Consider the following 22,648-nt stretch of genomic DNA (forward strand, 5'->3'; position numbering starts at 1 on the left):
TTTTGGCTCTCAAACAGACATTGCCAGACCCCCGTGAAAATCCTGCAGGGTATTATAAGGAGTTATCACAGACTGCAAGCTCCTGCATCATGAACTTAGCCGATATAGACATGTTGTTTGGAAATGTTGTTCCACAGCCTTTATGGGGAAAGATTCGTCATGCAGATCATGATCAAGAGTTAGGCGACACATGGGATAATATTGCTGCTGCTGATGCTAGACAAGTTGGTGGTGCTAAGCCCGAGCCTTTAGTAGCAGTATTCCTGGTTAGATTATTGCATATATGAAGACTTTAATGCCCGAATTGCGTGTGAATTGGGACAAGTTGTCTGCGTGCAAACAGAAGAAAGATGAGACTGTGTCTGACTTTTTCACGCGGTTTGAAGAGACCTTTGTTGATCATAGTGGTCAGGATATGGCTACTGAGGGTGGCCAGAGATTGTTTGTTGACAAATTTGTACACAATTTGCTTCCTGAACTATGTAATAAGTTGAAGGATTCTGAGAGTGCTTGGGCTGTTTCCACGTCAGCACAGATTTTAGCTACGGCCCAGTACTATGAAAATAGGCGCAAAGATGAGTTAGAGAAAGCTGATAAAAAGACTAAGGAATTGAAAACCAAAGTCCTTCAACATCAAGCTTATCCACCTCGTACTAATGGTCAGCGCGATTATCAGCAACCCCAGCAGTATTCGAGAAACTCGCAAAGAAACGAGTCTTCTCAACAACGTTTACCGTATGGACCCAATCAGTGTGCGTATTGCAAGGAAGAGGGTCATTTCAAGAGTAATTGTCCGGTTTTTGTTACGGCGTACGAATGGTGCTTCTGGTGCAAGAGGTCGAGGTGTGCAACAAGCCCCTAGAGGTAGGGGTCGTGGAAATTTCCCCCAGAATGCTCGTTCTTTCCCGCCTCAGAATTCTATGAATAGTTTTGACCAGCAGAATAACGCGTTTTCTAGGACAGCTCAGTACTATGCTGATGACTACTATGCAGAAAATGAGAATATGGAAAGTGATGATTGCTAGGACAGCCATGGACAGAGAGAGGGAGTTGTTTCAGTTCCAGTAGATCAGAATGGACCTTATGTTGAGGTGATTACATCAGGTGTGTCAGAGCCTTTTCTGTTGGATACTGGTGCTACAAAGAGTTCTATTATGCACTCAAAACTCCCTGGCGCACCTTTGTCTGGCGAAATGAACGTTTCAGTAGGTTTTTCAGTGATCGACTTGAAGAATGCTTTCTTCAGCATCCCGATTGCCGAGGAGAGCAGAGATATTTTTGGCTTCAGTTTAGGAGGCCGAAGCTTCCGCTTCAAACACGCTCCTCAGGGCTACTGTGAAAGTCCATCAATATATAGTCAAGCTTTAAAAACACAGCTTGATACGATTGTTTTACCTGACGGCGCTACCCTTGTTCAGTACGTCGATGATTTGCTGATCGCTGCAGATACTGAGGAGATTTGTAAACAAGCCACTTTGTCATTGTTGCGTAATTTGTGTGATCTGCACCACAAAGTCTCTCTTTCAAAATTGCAATATTGTCGACAAGAAGTGACCTACTTAGGTCACCTCTTATCGAAGGAGGGAAGGAAACTGACCCCAGAAAGAATTCAGGCAATTGCAAAATTGAGTGTCCCAAGGACACAGAGAGAAGTGCGTGCTTTCTTGGGCATTACATCATATTGCAGGCAATGGATACCGAATTTTTCCTTGTTGACCAAACCTTTAGTGGCATTAACTTGTAAAGATACACTGAAACCCATTCCATGGTCTGAAGAGTGTCAGAAAAGTTTTTCCGAATTGCATGACGCATTGTGTTCGGCTCCTGTGTTGGGTACCCCCGACTACAGTAAGACTTTTACATTGTATGCCCATGAGAGAGAAGGTTGTGCATTATCAGTTCTGACACAGTCTTTTGGGGACAAACAGCGTCCATGCGCGTATTTTTGGCGACTTTAGATCCGGTAGCTAAGGCGTTGCCGAGTTGCTTGAGGGCCACTGCGGCAGCAGCTGTTTCTATCTGACAGTCTGCTGGGTTAGTAATGAATAACATGTTAATTGTAATGGTCCCACATGCAGTTGACATTTTGTTAAACAGAACAAAGACACAGCACTTAACTAGTGCTCGATTGTCAGGTTATGAGCTGACATTGTTGGCAAGTCATGTGCACATAAAAAGGTGCAATACATTAAACCCAGCCACATTGTTGCCGATTTTAGCTGAGACAGATGATGATAGCGAAGATCAGCATGACTGTTTTCTGAGAACCGAAGAAGAGACGAAAGGGAGAGTAGATCTTAGGGACACTCCTCTTCCAGAATGTGATGGTACTTTGTGGGTTGATGGTTCGTGTTTCAAGTTGCCGAATGGTGATACGACTGCAGCATATGCTGTGACGACTTTGCATACGATTGTTGAAGCTGCACGCATCCCACACAATTCAGCACAAGCAGCAGAGTTGATTGCACTTACAAGAGCGTGTGTGTTGGCGAAAGGAAAACGAGTGAATGTGTACACAGACAGCCAGTATGCCTTTGGTGTGGCTCACAGTTTTGGACGATTGTGGAAAGAACGTGGGCTCCTGACGTCGCATGGTGCTAAGATCCAGCATGGTCAGTTGGTGAATGAGCTTCTCGAGTCACTGACCTTGCCGCTACAAGTTGCGATTGTGAAATGCAGTGCACACAAAAAGGTTATTGATGATGTTGGTCGCAGAAATGCGTTTGCGGATGAAGTTGCAAAAGAAACTGCAAGGAATGTAATGAATCGAATGTATATTGCAGGCCCTGCAAGATGGGTTGGTGACATTGGTATGTGTGAAGATACGATTGAGATTGTGAAATCCATTCAAGCTGAAGCTACAGAGAAAGAATTGAGTGTGTGGAGAGAAAGTACGGGTAAATTGGATGCAAATGAATGTTGGGTTGAATTGTCAGAGCATCAGCGATGGTTGCTACCCGATGCGTATGTGCTTGCAGTGGTGACAATGGCTCATGGAATGGCCCATATCAGTGTGAAAGAGATCTGTAAGTTGTTGGCTCCGGTATGGCAAAATGCTGGAATCCCCAAGTGTGCAGAGAATGTGGTCAAGAATTGTATGGTGTGTCTGAATTACAATCCTGGTAGGGGAACCCCAACTCCAGCTGGTCATTTTGCGCCTCTAACGTATCCGTTCGAGGTTTTGCAGCTAGATTTCATCCACATGGAAAGGTGCAACAATTTGAAATACGTACTCGTTGTTGTTTGTGCCTTTTCAAGATGGGTAGAAGCATTTCCCTTAAAGGATAATACTGCCTTATCCACAGCTAAAGCCTAAAGAATTCTTCCCCAGATTTGGAATGCCAAGAATGGTTTGGAGTGATAATGGGAGTGAATTTGTGGGTCGAGTGATGAAGAAAGTGTGTGAGGTGCTAGGCATTCAGCAAAAGTTCCACGCGGCAAATCACCCCCAATCAGCTGGACTAGTAGAGTGCTATAATGGCACGCTAAAACTGAAACTGGCCAAGATTCAAGCGAGCACAGGTCTTAAATGGCCTGACGCTCTGCCCTTGGCACTCCTATCAACAAGAATGACTGTTCACTCTAGAGTGGGACTTAGTCCACATGAGATTGTGTTCGGCCGCCCGGCCAACATATGGGGAGTGCCAAGGCCAACCAGGTCTAGCGAGATAGAATACCCTTTACTGCTTGATTACCTGTATGAATTGATGGCTAAATTGTGTGTTTTACACCAACAGGTCCACGACACTCTACCTCAGGCCTCTGAAGCTCCAGGGCATCCTATCGATCCTGGAACCTATATACTGATCAAAAACTTTCAGCGTACAAAAAATGACCAGCCCCGGTGGACCGGCCCTCAATTAGTTCTTCTCTCGACAAGATCGGCCGTTCGGGTGGAAGGAAAGAAACATTGGATCCACGGCCTCCATTGTAAAAGGGTCCCACTGCCTCTTCCATACGACCGGTGGGTCCAGGAGGGGATTGCTGACTCTGAAACTGAGACCGTGCCTCCCTTTCTACCCTTTAGGGATGCACATATAAGAGGAACAATTTCTGAAAAGGAAAGCGACAACATCCTGCAAGAAGCGGTGCCTCCATCAATTCAATTAAACACTACCGAGCCTGAACTCTTATTTCAAGACCACACAGCACCTGGAAGAAACCGTTACAATTTGAGGCCGAGACCTATGACTATGGACAAATAAAAAAATTATTTTTCTTTTTACTTTTTGATTGTGCAGCTCTCCCATCCAAGAAACTTGCTCATTTTTGTTTTTCGAACCGCCATCCGGTTCTGCTGCTAGGGTCGCGGTTGCCAAAGTCTTTGGAGTGCAGCTGAAGACAGTTAGGTCGACAGTTCTGGTTGGTCTAAGGGAGTTGCCCTGGACTAACAGAAGCACTCTTCAGCAGAAACACCCTACCACCGCGGGCAGCAAATTAGAGAGGATGGAGTTTTCTGAGATGGAGAGACCTGCCAAACGAATGAACTTTAAAGACCAAATGTGTATGTTGATGACGAAAAAGAGATCGTTGATATGTTGTATTTTCATGCTGCTTGGTGTCATGATATTTTTAATAGGATATGTTTTATACACCTTTCAAGTGACATTTGCACCCACTACCCAGCCCATACCTCCTCCTACTGTTTCCTCGCACTCTTTTCACCCCCTGCCCGAACATGAGTCCTCTAGGAGATTAGAATTTATAAATAACTCATTCGTTCAGCTCTTACACCAACACCAGTTTGTAATGAACACGACAAATTGTTGGGTGTGTGGACTTATGCCACATACGACAGATAAAGGTATCCCATTTTTGTCTTGCCATTTAGCTACTACGGTTCTTTGTGGGCATTTCAAACAATATTCATATTTGCCATCGAACCATATCCCGCACGTTCTACGGGAAGGAACTCAAGCAACAAAGCGTTAGTAGTAGGAATTGCAAATATGAGCAGAACAATTGACTCGTACAGAACGATTCCTAGGGATGAGTTGCAAGCTTACGTTAGATGGAATATAACAAAATATGGAGTTGCTTTGAGTGAGAACCAGCGAGCAAAGAGATCCTCCCCAATTTGGATAGTACCCCATCAGGGTCACCTATGTCTGCAGGGAAATGGCAAAAACCCCAGAGCTCAGTTAGGGAAGAGCGTCTGTACCAAAACATATGTCTTATCGTCTCAGACCTCCCCTTCATTCCTAGCAGCTGAGGGTACCTACTTCATCTGCCATGATAGAGCATATACATGGCTGCCCCCTGACTTTTCGGGCACATGGTTTATCTCGTTCCTGTTGCCACCCACCTACACGGCCGCGGCAGATTACCATAGGACAAGGACAGTTAGGGGTGTTGTGAGTGAAGACGACACTGCGGAACAGGAATTTGGGGATTTCGCAAAAGGTTTTCTGCCGTTTTGGGGGCCTATGGTGAACAGCAGGAACATTCGCCAATTGATGAGGGTAGTTGAATCCACCGTGATTGAAACTGCTGGTGCCCTTAGTAACTTGACTGCGGAACTCCAGTCGGACCGCCTTATGACTCTTCAGAACAGGGTTGCCCTAGACGTCATACTTGCAGACCGAGGTGGGGTATGTAAAGTGATCCAATCAAGTTGCTGCATCTTCATCCCAGATAACGCTCCGACAGTATACCAGGCCATCTCCAAACTGCATAAGATCTCTGAATCCATTCACGTGGATAAAGGGGACTGGTCCTTGATGGGGTGGTTCTGGGAACTGATATCTGCCTGGGGATGGAAGATTCTGATAGTCATCGGGATGATCTTAGCCATTCTATTCCTGTTCTGCCTGTGTATACAGTGCCCTCCTGCAATATGTGGCCTCTGTGCTACACCATGTGTAAGGAAACCTGTATCAAGAGATGAATTAAGTAATAGGATGTTGCTACAGCAACATCTCAATGACTATGAATATAGACCTGGACTCAGATTAGCGTGAGTATAGGTTATTACCTATGTAAGGGCAAAAGGAGGGTCTATGGTACTGAAAATTCTGGACTTGGGTGTCCGTGGTACTGAACCACTTGACTCGTGTCATACAACATTGTCGTATCATGACGATTTTGGTACTAGCAGACCGGTAATGGTTTAAACACCATTCATAAGTATTCTCGTCACGTTCGAGTTACGAAATCCCCCTTAAATCTAAGTTTTCGTCTTGAACCCTCGAGTTCCATTTTGTGAGCAGCAGCCATTTTGTGATTGCCCTCACATAGTCAAATGACTAAGGCCGAATTCAACCTAAAGGACACGTACACCTTTTGTTAACTTCTCTGTGACCTGGGCAAGCTGACTCCACTGCCCGGAGCCAAACCTGTTCGGGCAGTTCCTTTCCCAGTGGCCGAGTGAGATTAGTATCAAGGCGCAACATGTCATAAAACTCCTCATCGCACAGGAACCATGCCTAATCTTACACACACCTGTCCCTGTTTCTTCTTTATGACCTGCTTTACGAGGAGGAGGTGCCCGTTTTTATTGGGGGTCCGTCGATATCTGATGGTAGTTCTAGGCCTTGCCGGGTAATTTATCATAGACGGGACAAACTAAAATGTGGGCTTGTCATCATGACTCTGCTTTTCCTTTGTAGTAGAAATATGGATATGATCAACTGTAAAATAAGGAATGTTTGCCTGAAGCTTATTATTTTGTATAAAAAGAGAAGGCTGGTTTTGTAAATTCGAGCAGTCTCCTGAGAACATACATGCTGTTGTACTTCTAGGATACCTGTTACTGGTTGCAGCCAATAAATACGATCTTTGACTTCACCTAGAAGACTCTGTGTTTCTGTAGTCTGAAACAGGAAGGACTTAGGAGTTTTCAGGTGTGTTCCCTGGCACCGCCGGGTCCATAAAAACCCGGAACTCCAAAGCCAATATAATTGGCAGTGAGCAGATCCTGCAACTGGTGATCATCTCGAAATTGGCGACCATTTACTTATAACTGCGTAGCTCGTTCAATTAGTTAGGCACAGTCAAGCTAATGAGTGTGGGACAAGCTCAAAAAAACCATGCATGCCCACTGGGTTCTTAAGTTCTGATTCGCATCCCAAAAGTCGGAAGGACCAAACAGAAACAGAAAGTCAAGGCACAGCTTTCATTTTTGGAGGCGGTAACTGGAAAATCGAAGCCGTACCTCCCAGAAAAGTCAATGGTCAAAATGGGGGAGGTTGCGTTGAACACTCTGATGAAGCAATTGTCATCAATCAAATCGGCCATTAGGTCATTGAAAAATAACACCACAGAGACGATCACTTAAGTGAAGTCAGTCAGAATGGACATTGCGCAATTTCAGGACTAATGACTGTATCTGAGAGGATGATAGAAGCAGAGAAATAAAAAATTAATTCTCTGATTAATGGACCAGAATGGATTCAAGAATTATAGAATTATCTGGAACGCTCCGAGAAAACTGGTGGATTTGGAATATCGAAGCAGCTGATACAATGTATACTCTATGGGAATTACGGAGGGTTCAGGGCAATATGACATGAAGCATTTTTTATTTACTATGCTCCCAGATTTGCTATTGTATACTTTCTTTATGCCACTGCAATTTCAGAGGGCTCACCACAAACGATTGTGCAGCCCCATCTGACTAAGTATTCCCAGACCAATAACTGCATGATGTTTGAGGTACCAGCAGCCTGGCAAGTCTTGATGCTAAACATAGAAGGCTGGCCCATTTATGTTCTATAATAACAAAATCTACCTCTCAGCAGATTTGTCACAGGAAACCAGCTTTAAACATAAAACATTCCTGGCATTTTGCTCCACACTTCAGATGCATGACATTTGATTCGACTTACTGGAGTCGTCCACAATGTTCTTGACAGTTAATGGCATGAATATAGAGTTCTATGAACCTTATGATATGGAAAGCTTTCTGTACTCTCTGGTGGATGCCTCTATGGACACGACACACTCTGGTATGCAACTCATTCTACATCCATTATTGCACATTTATTTCCATACTGCAGTAGAAGGAGTGAACTTGCAGACGCATAAAGAGCTACAATTAGTAATGAGACACTCAGCAAAGAGGGAGGCGCATTGTGAGGGAAGACAAATCATGATCCCCATTCAAGACCAAACTTGTATTCTACAAAAAATGGCCCTTAATCACTGAAAGGTGACACTCTAGAGGGAGTTCAAGATTTGACATTTTCCATCATGCACGTTGCATTGTGTTTCTCCTTGTCAACTCACTAAGATGTAATAGTGGGAAATGATTGGGATACCTAGGGACTTACAATGAATGTATTAGAGCTATTAGCTTTGCTTTTATGTTACAGAGCCGGTCAGACCTCCTTGTTTGAAACAGTTGTGTATTGCCAGATTATGCACATTTACTGAATACATTTTTTTGGTTAATTCTGGATAAGAGGTTTGGTCTATTATAGGCAATTGGGCGGCAAAAAGCCCACACTAAACGCCTAGTAGGGTTAAGGTCTATAGTAGCGTTGCAATCTCTGTCAAGAGTGAATGATTAGGTTTGCAGTTAGGAGACTCGGGGGTCCCTATTAATGACTCTAGCTGCCAACAACTGCAGCGCTGTTAAATTAGGCACTGCAGTGCGGGCAGCGAAATGCCTGTGGGCAAGAATGACACAACACAAAGTACGTATACACTTATTCACTGCCCTCTTTTTGTTCTATATTTATTCCAACTGAGTGTTTTGTGCAGCCTTCTGACATAATTGTCAACTGAAGAACTACTGCATTATGCTTAAGGCCTAAAGGAGGTAATGGCTAAGGACACGTCCCAAAAAATTCATTGGCTTAAGAATATCAAGTCGATACTTTCCAGGTTAGGGATGACTGACTTATGAGAGGACCCAGAAAATGCTCATTTTCCTTCCAAAAAATTATTAAAAGAAAAATATTGGGAAATGGTGATCTCTGAAGCAAGGTCAGAGGGTCTTTCCGCGCACTTAACTAGTCGCTTTATGGACTTTAAAGCCCTACCGAAACTAGAACAATACTGGGACATTATTGCCAAACAACAGGATCGTAAGCTCTATTTCCAGCTTAGAGTAGGATCACTCCCAGTAAGATCTTTTACGGTTAAATGGGCAGATAAAAGTGGAATTGATAGATGCCCCAATTGTGAGGAGGAACAAGAGACAACCAGCCATTTTTTATTCTTTTGTCCCCTGTATAAAGCCCCCAGATCATTGTGGATTAAGCCTTTATGTAAACTACTAGGGCTTCAAAGACACGCTGAGGCTCTGAGAATTTTAACTTCAGACCCGATGCCCACAATTGCTGTTGCTGTGGCTAAATTTTTTAAATGGGCCTGGGTAATCCGCACAAAATACATAGCGGCAAAAATGTGAAGACCAAATTGTATTTGTCCTTGCACTTTCGGGCTACCACTCGCAAAGTTTGCACAATATTCCCCTGTACTAATGTATGTCTATGAAATAGTTTTTATATCTCTTTTAAACTGTAATTCGACATAGTCTACTATAGTTTAATACCTTTTTAAAAAAAAAAATTATTGTATGGATTTTAATGCCTTTTTTATCTCCATTTGTGTACTATATGTATGTATACTTTTATGACTAAATTGTCGAATAAAGTTTGTGAATTTGAATTTGACATAATTGTCCATTATCTACAAGTAGTCCTTGAATCCTGGGTGCCACTCACACATTAGGGGCCATGGGTCTATACTGATGGCAATACCTGGTAGACGGTCACAATGCCCCCTGGTATTTAGATTAATAACACAAACCCTAATGCTCACTTGCAAAATATCCAACTCGATTCACTTTATTTATTTTATTTATTCATGAGTTTTATAGTGTGCGAACTTGACCCGTTAGGGTATCAGAGCGCTTTACAGGAAAATTTAGCAATAAACAGAACAGATTTAACATCAACCAGTTACGGATCGAGTAGTAGGGGACAAGGTGCAGGATACATGAGGGAGATAAGGGCATGTATTTACAGGTAGCATATCTAAATACTCTTGACACAATAATATATTACAGATTACATTTACAAATGTTCAAAACAAAGCTCCAAGTTTCTGATAGGGTAACTAGATAATCCGAAGGGAGGCAAAAGACGGCCACAGATCTGGGCCATGGTGATGGTGGAGGCTAGGTTCAAGCTAGAAATGTATCCATAAGGAAGGACACTTAATGCCTACAGGCTCACACACCATATACGATGAAAGAAAGTGCTTGAGAACTTCATGTTCAGCCATATGAATATTGCTCTAATATAGAATTCACACTTAGCTCCTACAGAGCCTGAAAAGTTGAGAAGAGATTGGGTGTTCAAGGTTATTTTTTATTGCAATGCATCAGACTCACAAACAGATGCTGTAAGTATGCATTGTACAGTAGAGGCGATGCAATTATTTTATTTGTAAGTTTTTCTCCCTGGGCATTCTAAAACTTGTACCTACCTAGCAGAGTGATACGTCTTTACAAAAGTCAGAATTCAGGGGTAGGTATTAGTATTCGGTTTAGCGAATGCGCCAGCAGGGACCGAGTCATACTTGTTTTCTGACCTCCCTAGAGTGATATCATTACTTATCAACAATAAACAGGATGTGGGCGGAGGTCTGAATATAACATTAGATCCAGTGCTAGACAGATCTAGCAGGATGAAGCAGTGGCATATTCTCCGACATGATCAAAGACCTGCTCCATGACTCTGCCTTAGTGGAGGTGTGGAGACTCCTCAACCCTCGCAATAGAGATCGTACTTTTGTCTCTTGTATTCACTGCATAACTACTACTAAAGAATTTTTCCTCATGTCTCATATTTCATTACCAGATTTTACATCTTGTGGAATATGGGAGAGTGGCATTTCAGACTCTTCCCTGTAGCACTGATTTTGCCCCTGGGCCTGTTAGCTTCATACAATAAACTGTGGAGAATTAATACTTGAATATAGAGAGTAAGGGGAAAAAAGAGTATTGTGATCCAACTTCGAAGACTCTCTGTTGCTTAACCAAGAATATGTCACTTCAAAGCAGATCTTATGGGCAGAGGGATAAACTTATATCAGGAGTGAAATGATTATAGACTTAGTGGTTCAGGATAAATGAGGTAGAGAGGCATGGACAGTTAGAGAAGATTATTCAAGATTTGATGGATCAATATACAAGGACTTCCTCAACAACGACAGTGAAAGAGGTTACAAAAGCGAAATAAGTCTTAAACACATTTTTCACCATGCAGGCGGAATACTATTTTCATGTAAGTGATCCTGCTAGGTGCTTTTATTGTTTTGTTTTTCTATTTGTATTCTAACATAGCCTTTTTCCCTCTATTATCTTACCTTGTCTTGTCACACTTTTGATATGGCTCATTGTATTCACACTATACCTTACTGTACCTGTGAGTGCCATAAAGAATTTTTTCAGAAAAGAAAAGGGAACATTGTACCTGATCAAGCTGCAGTTGTGTCACTCTCTGTGACATCAGATCACCCAGCATAATCTCCACATATGGGTAACTGGAGCCAGCTGTTGGCCGTTGGGTCCGTGTTGACTGGATGTCTTTAAGTGGAAAATTCACTATCAACTCCTGTGTAATATGGGAAAGAAAAATATATACTTAAGTATTAAATTATTTTTCACTTGTACATCTAATAACTCTTCAATGAGCGTGTATTCTTCTTCCTCATACCATTATTTAAAATATGTATTTTATTTGTAGGGAACTTATTACAATAATCATATTTAACTCAAATCCAGATGCTAATCTCACTTGGTTACTTAACCGTCTTTCACCCATTTAATAGATTTATTTTTATAAAACATGTATTTAATTTTATTTCACAATAAAAACAAAAGTCAATACATAAGTATTTTGTGTGCCAAATCATTTCCCTGAAAATTGTATGTGATTTTTATCAGCTACCCCTGTTTAACAGACACATTTAGCAATGTGTTACATTCGCAATGGCTTATTTACAACTACTCTCCTAATAAGTAATCATCTTACCCTCAATATTCTACATGTTTCACATTTAATATTATTCGCTCATACAAACAGGTAATTTATTACAACTCTTATTCTAAATATTTCTCTTACCGTTCCTCCATTTCTTGATGTTTCTATCAAGTTTACTGTAACTCTCGATCAAATGTTTCTCAATCTATTTCTTCTGATCTCTGTTCTGGTGTTTGCAAAACATCAGTTCTCCCATTCTTCCACCCATATTTATCGATATTAAATAATTACTTTTTATTTTTTTCTTAATTTCATATTTTTGTGGAATCTATTACATATTTGGGTATACTATTTTTTTAATATATATTTCTTTTTATTAAAATTTAAAACATAAACAGTAAAGAAACAAGGCAATACAATCATTCAAATGGTGAAGCGTCCTGTGAGGGAGGAAAGCATACAATTTTGATACGATCAACAACAGTACGAGATGGGGGAAAGTGAGGGGAATTGCAAGTCAGGAGGCATTTTAGCTGAAACAGCAGTAGGAATGTCGGGTCAGGGGGAAGGTGGGGTAGTCACTACATGTGCGAAGGGAGGTGTACATATTTCACCTCGGTAGAGTTCCACTGGCCCCAGACTTTCCCCCATTTTCGAGGCCTGCCACGTGCAACGTATGCCTTCTTCTCTCTGAACATGCACCAGTCCATATTTTCCTTCCATTCCAGAGCAGTGGGCGGCCTCTGGGATCCCCACAATTGCGCTATATCTCTCTTGGCAATCATATTCCAGAGGGTCAACCACTGGGTCTGCGCCACATCATAGTCAGTCGGCTCCCAAACATTCAACAAGCATCTCCTAGCTTCAGGCAACAACGCAACACCCGTGACCTCTTTCATAACTTTATGCACTCGATTCCAGAAACGCACAACCGCCGGGCCTCCCAGAGTATGTGGAGAAAAGTGCCCAAGAAGCCACACCCACGCCTACACATCCCGTCCGAGGAATATCCCATGCTAACCAGGCGAGGACCAGTCACGTAGATCCGGTGAAGGATTTTGAGCTGCACAAACCGAAGACGGGCCGGAATTGCAACCTCCTTCGGCGAGGATACCGCCGACTGCCAGTCCTCGTCGTCCAACTCCAGACCATCGCTGGTCCAGGCCTCTCTGAGATGATGTAGGAGGTCAACCCTATTATTTATCAGTTTTTTGTAGATCAGCGAGATCGTACTGTCGGGGACGTACCCATCCAGTACCCGATCTTCAAGTGGGGATGCCTCCGGGATAGTAGTACCCGATGGAAAAACCGATGTCCGTGCGTGCTGAATCTGTGCGTAACGGAAAAACTCTCTGTCACTCAAATCATACTCCACCTTCAACTCCTCAAAAGTCTTGACCCTGTCCTTGGTCCATACGTCATTAACCCTGCATATACTAATCACGTCCAATCTGTCGAAGCCTTTCGTCTTCCACAGGGAGCCCAGTCTCTCGGACGCGTAAAGTGGAGTCGCTCGTGTCAATCTATCCTTCCATCCCATTACAGCATTTGCACGATACCATACTTGCACCGCTATCTTGGTTGGACCCGTGAGCATCTTCCCGGTAGATTTTGTATAGAGCGCCCTGTTGTAGTCCCCGCCAGGCAACAGCCACTTGTCCATTTCGAACGCGGGATTCGACGCGGGACCATACGTACCATGATTAATCGCCCCCAGCTGTAACGCATATTAGAACCGGGGTAGCGACATCATCTTGAATAATGCCGCTCGTCCGAGAGGGGACAACGGAAGCTTGCACCATGCCTCAACATCGGACCTTAGGCGTTGAAGCGGGGGTAGCAAGTTACGTTCATAGCGGACCACAAGATCTAGGGCGATAAAGACCCCCAAGTATTTAAACCCTGCCTGCACCACCTGTATGGGGCACCCACGTGGCAAGAGAGGAGACTCACCCGAAAGGACATATACACAGGACTTGGACCAGTTAATTACGAGGCCGGAATTTTTCCAAAAGAATTTAACACATTAAATAACACTATCAGAGACTTCCAAGGCGACATGAGATACAGCAGGATATTGTCCGCATAGAGTGACACTCGGTCGTCGAAGTCCGGGGTCCATCGAATACCCTTCATCGATGGCTCCCATCTCAGCCAGGCTGCCAAGGGTTCCAAAGCGAGGGCAAAAAGAAGCGGAGACAACGGGCATCCCTGGTGCGTACCCCTTCCGAAGGTAAACGAGCCAGAAACTCGACCATTCACGACCACCTTGGCCAATGGTTCCTCATACAGTAATTTCACCCAGCCGATAAAAACAGGGCCAAAACCAAACTTAGCAAGGGCTGCCCAGAGGTACGGCCATTCTAGCGTATAAAACGCCATTGTGGCGTCCAAAGAGGCCAAAATAGCCGGCTCACGTAACGACGCCGCCCTCGCATGGGCGCCATGCAAGCGCCGAAGATTCAATTCCGTGTTACGGTGTGGAATGAAACCGGATTGATCTGGATGGATCAGGTCGCCAATGACGGTTATCAAGCGGTTCGCGAGCACTTTTGCGAGGATCTTGGGCTCAGCGTTTAAGAGCGAGATGGGTCTGTACGATAAACATCGATCTCGTATCTTCCCCTCCTTGTGAATCATGACAATAGATGCAAGTCATTGATCAGGAGGGAGGGAACCCGCATCTAGCAACTCTAAAAACATCGATCGAAGATACGGTGCTATTTTATCCAGGCGCAGCTTGTAGAGCTCAATGGGGAGTCCATTAGGGCCCATGGCCTTTCCCGACCGCACGGAGCAGACAGCAGTTGCCACCTCCTCGACGGAAAGCGATGCGTCCATCAGTTCCCTGTCTAAATCCGATAAGCGGGGCAGTGCAATGTCTCGTAGCAGCAGATGTGAGTCCTGCTCCTGCCTGTCTGATACAGGGGAATATACAGTTCGGAAGTATTCCGAAAAACACTCCACAATCTCAGTGGGGTCAGTTACTCTCACTCCATCCACTCTCTCAATCAAAGGAACCACACGACTAGCCCTCTCCTTCTTGTCTAGCCAAGCAATCAACTTTTCCGCCTTAACAACCACATCATACAGACGTCCTTGCTGCTCTCTGCTCATTACTTTGGCGGCATCCGTCACCAGCGCTCTATAGTCAAGTTGTTTAGACTGAGGAGGTGGAGCTTGTCCCGGGCAACACCAAATTCCAATTCCCTTTCTAAGTCAGTTATTTCATTCTCAAGTCGGACAACTGCCTTGTATTTACGTTTCTTAGTGCTATTGATTAATGATAGTGCCTGGCCATGGATAACAGTCTTGTAGGCTTCCCATAGTGAGACAGAAGATGATACAGACCCCACATTTTCCATGAAGTATTGATCCAGTGATTTGACCAATTCTGCACGGATCTTCGGGTTGCGGAGATACCAAGGGTTAATCGGGGCTACCCGGCCCTCAGTTCCCAGCCTTGTTTCCATGACAAGCCATAAAGGAGAGTAGTCTGAAATACCCCTGGCCAAATGTCTGATCTCTCTGACTGAAGAGGCCTGTGTCGCGGGCATCAGTATGTAATCAAGTCTCGAGAGACTACCGTTAGCACCAGAGTGAAAGGTGTATTGCAACTGCCCCGGATGAAGCAGTCTCCAACAATCTATTAATCCCAAAGTATCCAGGAAGCCACCCAGCCAGGACCGAGACTTCACGAGTTCCCTGGGGGGTAGCGGTCGCAATTTCCGGATACTACAGAATTAAAATCACCACCCACCACCAGGATGCCTTCCGTGAGCCCCAGAATCACTCTCCCCAAGTCGGCAAAGGTCATAGTCTGGAGGCCAGGCGGGACATAAACAGAAAGCAGGGTGATAACCTTCCCCTCCCAACTTCCAATAATAGCGTTGTACCGCCCCCTATCATCGAGGATGATATCATCGATCGCCAGAGGGAGGGAACCCCTGACCAGGATGCCCACCCCCCTAGAGCCGGTAGAGAATCCAGAGTGCGCCAGAAGACGGTAGCCCTGTCGATTCATAGCATGGCAGGTGTTTCCTATCAGGTGTGTCTCCTACAGCAGCACAACATCAGGGGAGAGGTGTCTTAATAGTTGTAACACCACACCACGTTTTATCCTGTCCCCCAACCCATTAACATCCCAACATAATAATTTCAATCCCCTACCCCCCATCCCAGGAATGATTGCTGCATCCACCCCACAACGAACGCGACATCCAAATCCAGAAGTACATCAATACATTGCCTTGAAATGAAGCAAACATCTACAACTTCCACCCCCCCTCCACCCCCCAACAAACTCCCAAAACCAGACCCACCACCCTGCACCCCTGCGTTAGACTCGAAAGCCACCCAACTTGCAGTGTGCCTGTCGCCCTAACATATAACTAATCTACAAAAAGAAAACCCAGAGGAGGAAGAGACCCCCCCCCCGCCACCCCTGGGTAGCCACCTCTATCAGAGAAAGTTTAAGAATCATCAAAAAAGAACGTCCGATCTCCATATTCCACACGCAGCCGAGCTGCAAAGAGCATTGCGTATTTCATGTCCCTGTCTCTCAACCGTCTCTTCTCCCCTTGGAACCCCATCCTTTGTTTCTACACAAGCTGGGTGAAGTCCGGGTAAAAGCTCACCGTGGTATTTTCGAATTTCGTGGGGCCACCCAAGCGCGACGCCTGCAGGATAGCGTCTCTATCGCGAAAGTTGAAAATCCTGGCGATTATGGGCCGCGGGGCAGCACCCTGCTTAGGTTTACCTCCCGGCACCCTGTGTGCCCGTTCCACCGCAAAGAAGTTGCTCAGACCTTTAGGTGCAAGATGGTTTACGATGAGGTCCTCCACGAGGAGGTCAACAGTTGGGCTTTCTGGTTTTTCAGGGACACCCACAATACGAACGTTATTTCGTCTTGCACGACTTTCGAAGTCCTCCAGTCGGCGAGACAAGAAATCGTTTGAGGACCGCAGATTGCGACCCTCCGTTTGTACATCGGAAACATCAGTTGTGAGGCTGGAGGTCTTCAAGTCCAGGGATTTGACTTTTTCATTGGTCTTAGCTAAATCCGCCCTGATCAAATTGACGTCGATCGCCACAGTGTCAAGTTTTTGGGCCAGAGTCTCGTAAGCGCTTAGAGACCCCTGGGTTATAACGCGCTATATAAATCGAATAAAATAAATAAATAAATAAATTGTTGGCCAATAGAGGTCTTCATGCCAGCAATGGCGCCCATGACATCACGTAGAGTCAAATCATCTCCCGCCGTCGAGTCGTCTCCAGCATCTCCCAGAGACCTACTCGCCCCACCTGGGCATCCCTTAGGATGAGTGTACCTTTCAATAACGTTAGATTGTATGGTACCCCCACGGTGGACAGACTTGGTCTTTTGCCTCTCGATCTCCGGTTTGCCGGCCATCTTGAAAGCCGCGCCCCCGAGGGGACCTTGAGACCTGGTTAAAATGGCTACGTTCAGATCACCCAAAGGGGTTCGCTAGAAGAACAGATTACCACTCGCCATTCAACGAACAGTGACATTCAATCACGGCACTAGAGCGAAGTTGCGGAGTTGAGTAAACCCTGTGTAGCAGGAGCGAAACCGCTGTTGGGGAGGGTACAAGGCCAAAAGCGAAACCAAAAGCTAAGACCTGGGTAGAGAGTAGGATCAGGCTGGCCGATGTTGTTCAATTACTGCCCGTGCAGGCCATTGACTCGAGCCCGGGGCAGTTCCGTGGAGCAGGCCACAAAAGTTCAGAGTTTCGTAAAATCGGTTCCCGGGGTCCAAATCGATTTCTGGAAACAGCTATTATATCAGCTGGGTTGCGTCTTCATTGTCATCATTCATTCATAATCAGGATAATAGTCAGGATGTGGGTATACTATTTTGACGCACTACTGGTAATGTGCTACTTCCGATATAAAGTTTGGCTGAATGGATAGTCTACAATGTCCAAATCATTTCGCAAATGAAACAGAAGTAATACATTTTATCAGCTGACTTCTTTCCAATCAAACACATTAATTATCTTATTTCTATAGTTAACCACCAGTGACTATAAGAGAAGAGCTTAGTGAAAATAGACAAAAATTCTGACATGCATATATTGCGCTGCTGAATGTGCACAATGTACATATGTTTGGCTATACACATACATTCCTGGCACACCCTAGAGTCAATTACACATGTTGGAGCATGCATTTGTAAGTTTAGGTATTCACAAATAAAGGGGGTTTACACCTCTTGTACTGTCCCTACTTGTGCACTGGTGTGCATGTTAGTACTGTTACTGTATGCACTACTAGTGTTAATTTAATAAGACATTAAAAAATATTTTCGATAGGTCAGTCCCTGATACTTGCCATCCCTTACCACACACCCGTAAAAGCTGCACAGAACAGTGGACAATCTGTACATCACTATCTGTAGCACTAATTTCCAGTTCATCTGAGTGTAAGTAATCTGTTTAGATAAGTGTAGTATATAGTAAATGTATGTCTGACATTTTTTGACTACTCTCTAAATTCACCTACTTTGCCCGGCATGCCTCTGATCCCTTTTCTGACACTCTCTCGGGACACAAACTTTTATACATCCACATGGAACTTACAGGTGTTTAATTTACACACAGTGTGGGCCTTAACAGGACAGAATTGAAACCTTCTCCAAAGACCTGCTAAACATTCATAGTTTTCTTGGTTACATCTTTACAGAAAACACTGTCATACCATATGAACCATCCTCACAGAGAACCTTTAATAAAGCTATGCGCTGTATGTTTTACTGATTATAGGTTTTAGGGTATCATATGCCTATAAAAAAGCAGAGACACCAGCTCAGTCTCCTGTTTGTTATGCTAAAATTAGCTGCAATTAGAATATCCCCATTGGGATGTTGTTGCAATGATAATCACCAATCTTCACAGAGCTACATTTAAATCTGATTGTGTGCATGGGAACAAGTTGTATTTAATTGTGTTTATATTTTGTGCACTGTAGCAGAGATAGACAGAACAACTTTCATGGTTTAGTGCTTCCATATTCCATAATCAGGGTTTATAAGGGGCTCAGTAATGGAGTCTCATATTCCAAGAGCATGCTTATTTGTAACATTTGCCCCATGGTAAAACCTGGAGGTTTAATAAATGCTTTTGACTGAGAACTCAGGTTTGAGGCACGTCAGTAATAGCTCCACCTCCATGGCAAGCTTGAGATAGTCTCATCTCATTGGATATTCGAACATGTGCATATGCTACTAAAAAGTCCTTGGAGTCCATCTGTCCCCCATGGCAACTCAGTGATCCATTCTTTTATCCACTGCTTTACAAATGCATGGTCAATAATGACAGAGTTTCAAGCAAACGTGCGAAAGGAACTTCACACAATACAAATCCAGAGTAAAGCCTGTCACCAGTTCTCTTCATTACTTTAAGCCCTTCTCTTGCTCATCATAGTTCTTCCTAAATGAGGTGCATCTGCATTGTGGAGAGAGACACCTAGCTGGTTTACTATCAACACACTCAAGAGGTGTTTTTTTAATATAAAGGATTAGCGTAAGGAAAATTCCCATACCAATTTCTTTGTTGACTACAAAGCTAGTAACCCACAAGAAGTAAAACCCAACTTGTAAGGGAAGGAATGAGGTAGTGTGTTTATGAGTAGGATTTGTGGTGATTACATTATTGCAAAGTAAATAGGACACCTCCATCCTCATCACTGTGCTAAATAATTCGGAAATCAAGTGGCAGTGAAAATCAGTACCTTGGCCGACCACAAAGTAACACCAGAATGTTGATAGACCATGCAGCACAATGTCCATATAAAAAACTCCGAGAAGTTCGAGGCCAAAAACTACCACTGCATTGGGAATGGTGGAGGGGACGGGTTACAACAAAATGCTTTAACTTGATACTCTTTGTACCTCAATATTGGTGTAGGGAAAACACCTTGCCCAAATCATGAAACTCTATTGAAGATCCAGACATGATCATGCTTTGTGCTTAGCATTGCAAAGTATAGGTACTAGCCTAAAAGTGCTGGGGAAAGGCAACCCCTATCCTACTTTAACCAAAGATGAAAAATGGCAAATGGAAAAGCCCAGCAGTAACTACACAAGTGCTGCTCAGTGAAAAAAAGATGCAAACACAGGTATACAAACCTCATTGAAAGAGAAGGTGAAACAAAGTAACTCCACCGAGCCAAAGTGAAAGCTAACCAAACACGAGTTAGATCATGGATTTGAATGATGATTGCAGAGTGACAGAACAACCAAAAAAAGACTATATTGAAAATAAAAAATTTGAAATAACTTTGTGACCAACAAAAACATGTACGGACAGAGATCTCAACTACTGTACTTGACAGTGCCTCTCCCAAAACATTCCTAAAAGTGGGATCATCTTGGAGCCTAGATGTAAAAACAACCATCATATTCTTACAAAAATTAGAACCCAGAGTCTCAAAAAGATTATAGCTGAGAAGCACAAGTTACTACTTGTGTAACGATGTATCTGTAAGAGACATTAGTTAGTGATAGATTCCTTACCTTAGAATATCCCCAGGCATAAGACTGGATTCAGGAAGTTTTGCGTAGCAGTACCCTTGCGCCTCGGTAGGCGTCGTCTGCGGCTCCGCGTCCGTCGTCGGCGTCGTGGGCGCCGTGATGTCGTCGTCGGAGTACTTAGACGCCGCCTCCGCGTGCTGACGTCAGTTCTTAGCCACAGCTTTTCCGCGCCAGAAGCGCAGAGCCATGACAAAAACCGACACTGGTGCCAAGAAACTAGGGCCCTGAAAGGGGAAGACCTTAACCCTAGATATCGGTTCGCAGAACGGGGAGGATGGGTGGGTCGGTAAGGAATCTATCACTAACTAATGTCTCTTACAGATATATCGTTACACAAGTAGTAACTTGTGCATCTGAAAGAGACACGTTAGTGATAGATTCCTTACCTTAGAATAGATACCCCAGCAATACCATCCCCGTGGTGGTGGGTCTGCGAACCAATATTTACACCAGAAAGTCCTGGAGAACGGAGCGGCCAAAGTAGCCGTCTCTCCGGACTTGACTATCCAGGCAGTAGTGCCTAGCAAACGTGTGCAACGAGGCCCACGTAGCTGCCTGGCAAATGTCCTGCAAGGGCACACCTCGGCCCAAGGCAGTTGTAGTGGCCGTGGCTCGAGTGGAATGAGCCCGCAGCCCAACAGGTGGTTCCTTCTTAGCCAAGGAGTAACACGCCTGAATGCACATGATAATCCATCGGGAGATGGTTCTCTTGTGCACCGCTTTCCCTTTCTTAGCGCCCGCGTACCCAACAAAGAGTTGATCATCCACCCGGAACTGGCGTGTGCGATCCAGATAGAACGAGAGCGCACGTTTTGGGTCCAGACGGTGGAGCCTCTCCTCCTCTCTCGAGGGGTGCGGAGGCGGAAAAAAGGTGGGCAATGTGATGGACTGCCCAATGTGGAAGGCCGTGACCACCTTTGGCAAGAAGGAGGGCCTAGTCCTCAAAACAACCTTGTCCGGATGGACTGAAAGGAAAGGAGGCTTACAAGAAAGGGCCTGGAGCTCACTCACTCTCCTGGCAGAGGTGATGGCTACCAGGAAGGCAGTCTTCAAAGAAAGAAGGCGAAGTGGACAGTTGTGAAGTGGCTCAAAGGGAGCGCACATCAGAAATGTTAGAACCAGGTTCAAGTCCCACTGAGGCATCACGAAGGGAACAGGAGGAAAGGTATGAGTGATGCCCTTCAGGAATCGATTTACGATAGGGGACTTGAACAAAGAAGGTTGGTCAGGCAGCCTCAGAAAGGCTGAAAGAGCCGAAAGATAGCCCTTGATAGTGCCCAGAGCAGAGCCCTGCTGGGCAAGAGAAAGAAGGAAGAGAAGAACCTCAGAGAGAGGGGCATTGAGGGGATCCACAGCCTTTGCTGTGCACCATGCCACAAATCTGTTCCACCTGCAGGCGTATACCGACTTTGTGGAGGGACGCCTGGCTGCCAGAATGATGTTGCAAACTTCAGGAGGCAAGTCAAATGGCCTCAACTGCCGCCGCTCAATCTCCATGCATGGAGGTGGAGACTGGACAGGTTCGGGTGGAGGACCGTCCCCTGCTGCTGCGACAGAAGGTCCTCCTGAAGAGGCAGACGAACCGGGGGATCGACTGACATACTGAGTAGCTCGGGATACCAGTACCTTCGTGCCCAGTCCAGAGCCACAAGGATGACTTGTGCCCGGTCGCGCTTGATCTTCTTCAGCACTCTGGGCAGAAGAGGTATAGGCGGAAAGGCGTACAACAGACCGCAGCTCCACTCGCGACGAAAAGCGTCTCCGAGCGAGTGCCGCCTTGGAAATTCCAACGCGCAGAACTGATGACATTGCGCGTTCTCTTCGGTGGCGAATAGATCTAACCAAGGCTCTCCCCATCGCAGAAAGAGGCCTTGCGCCACGTCCAAGTTCAGACGCCATTCGTGATCCATCGAGCACCGACGGCTGAGTTCTTCCGCCCTGGCGTTCAGAGAACCTGCCAGGTGTTGAACCACCAGAGTCACGCCCTGATGTTCCAGCCATTGCCAGAGGCGCAGAGCCTCCTGGCATAGGGTCCACGACCCCACTCCGCCCTGTTTGTTGCAGTACCACATGGCGGTGGTGTTGTCCGTGAACACCTGCACTGCACTCCCTCGGACAGACGGGAGGAATGCTTTCAGTGCCAGACGAATCGCCCGCA

The 22,648-nt window shown here is 45.0% G+C and overlaps 1 protein-coding gene across 1 annotated transcript in view; it reads right to left on the reverse strand.

Moving 5' to 3' along the window:
- The window catches only part of MYO15A (myosin XVA), a 1,716,372-nt gene that overhangs the window by 66,410 nt on the left and 1,627,314 nt on the right, over positions 1–22,648 (reverse strand). Inside the window, exon 66 of the mRNA XM_086939741.1 lies at positions 11,427–11,567. Coding sequence (XP_086795867.1) covers positions 11,427–11,567 — 141 coding nt within the window. The remainder of the gene's footprint in view (positions 1–11,426; positions 11,568–22,648) is intronic.

The sequence above is a fragment of the Lissotriton vulgaris genome, chromosome 10 (assembly GCF_964263255.1).
Source record: "Lissotriton vulgaris chromosome 10, aLisVul1.2, whole genome shotgun sequence".
NCBI lineage: Eukaryota > Metazoa > Chordata > Amphibia > Caudata > Salamandridae > Lissotriton > Lissotriton vulgaris.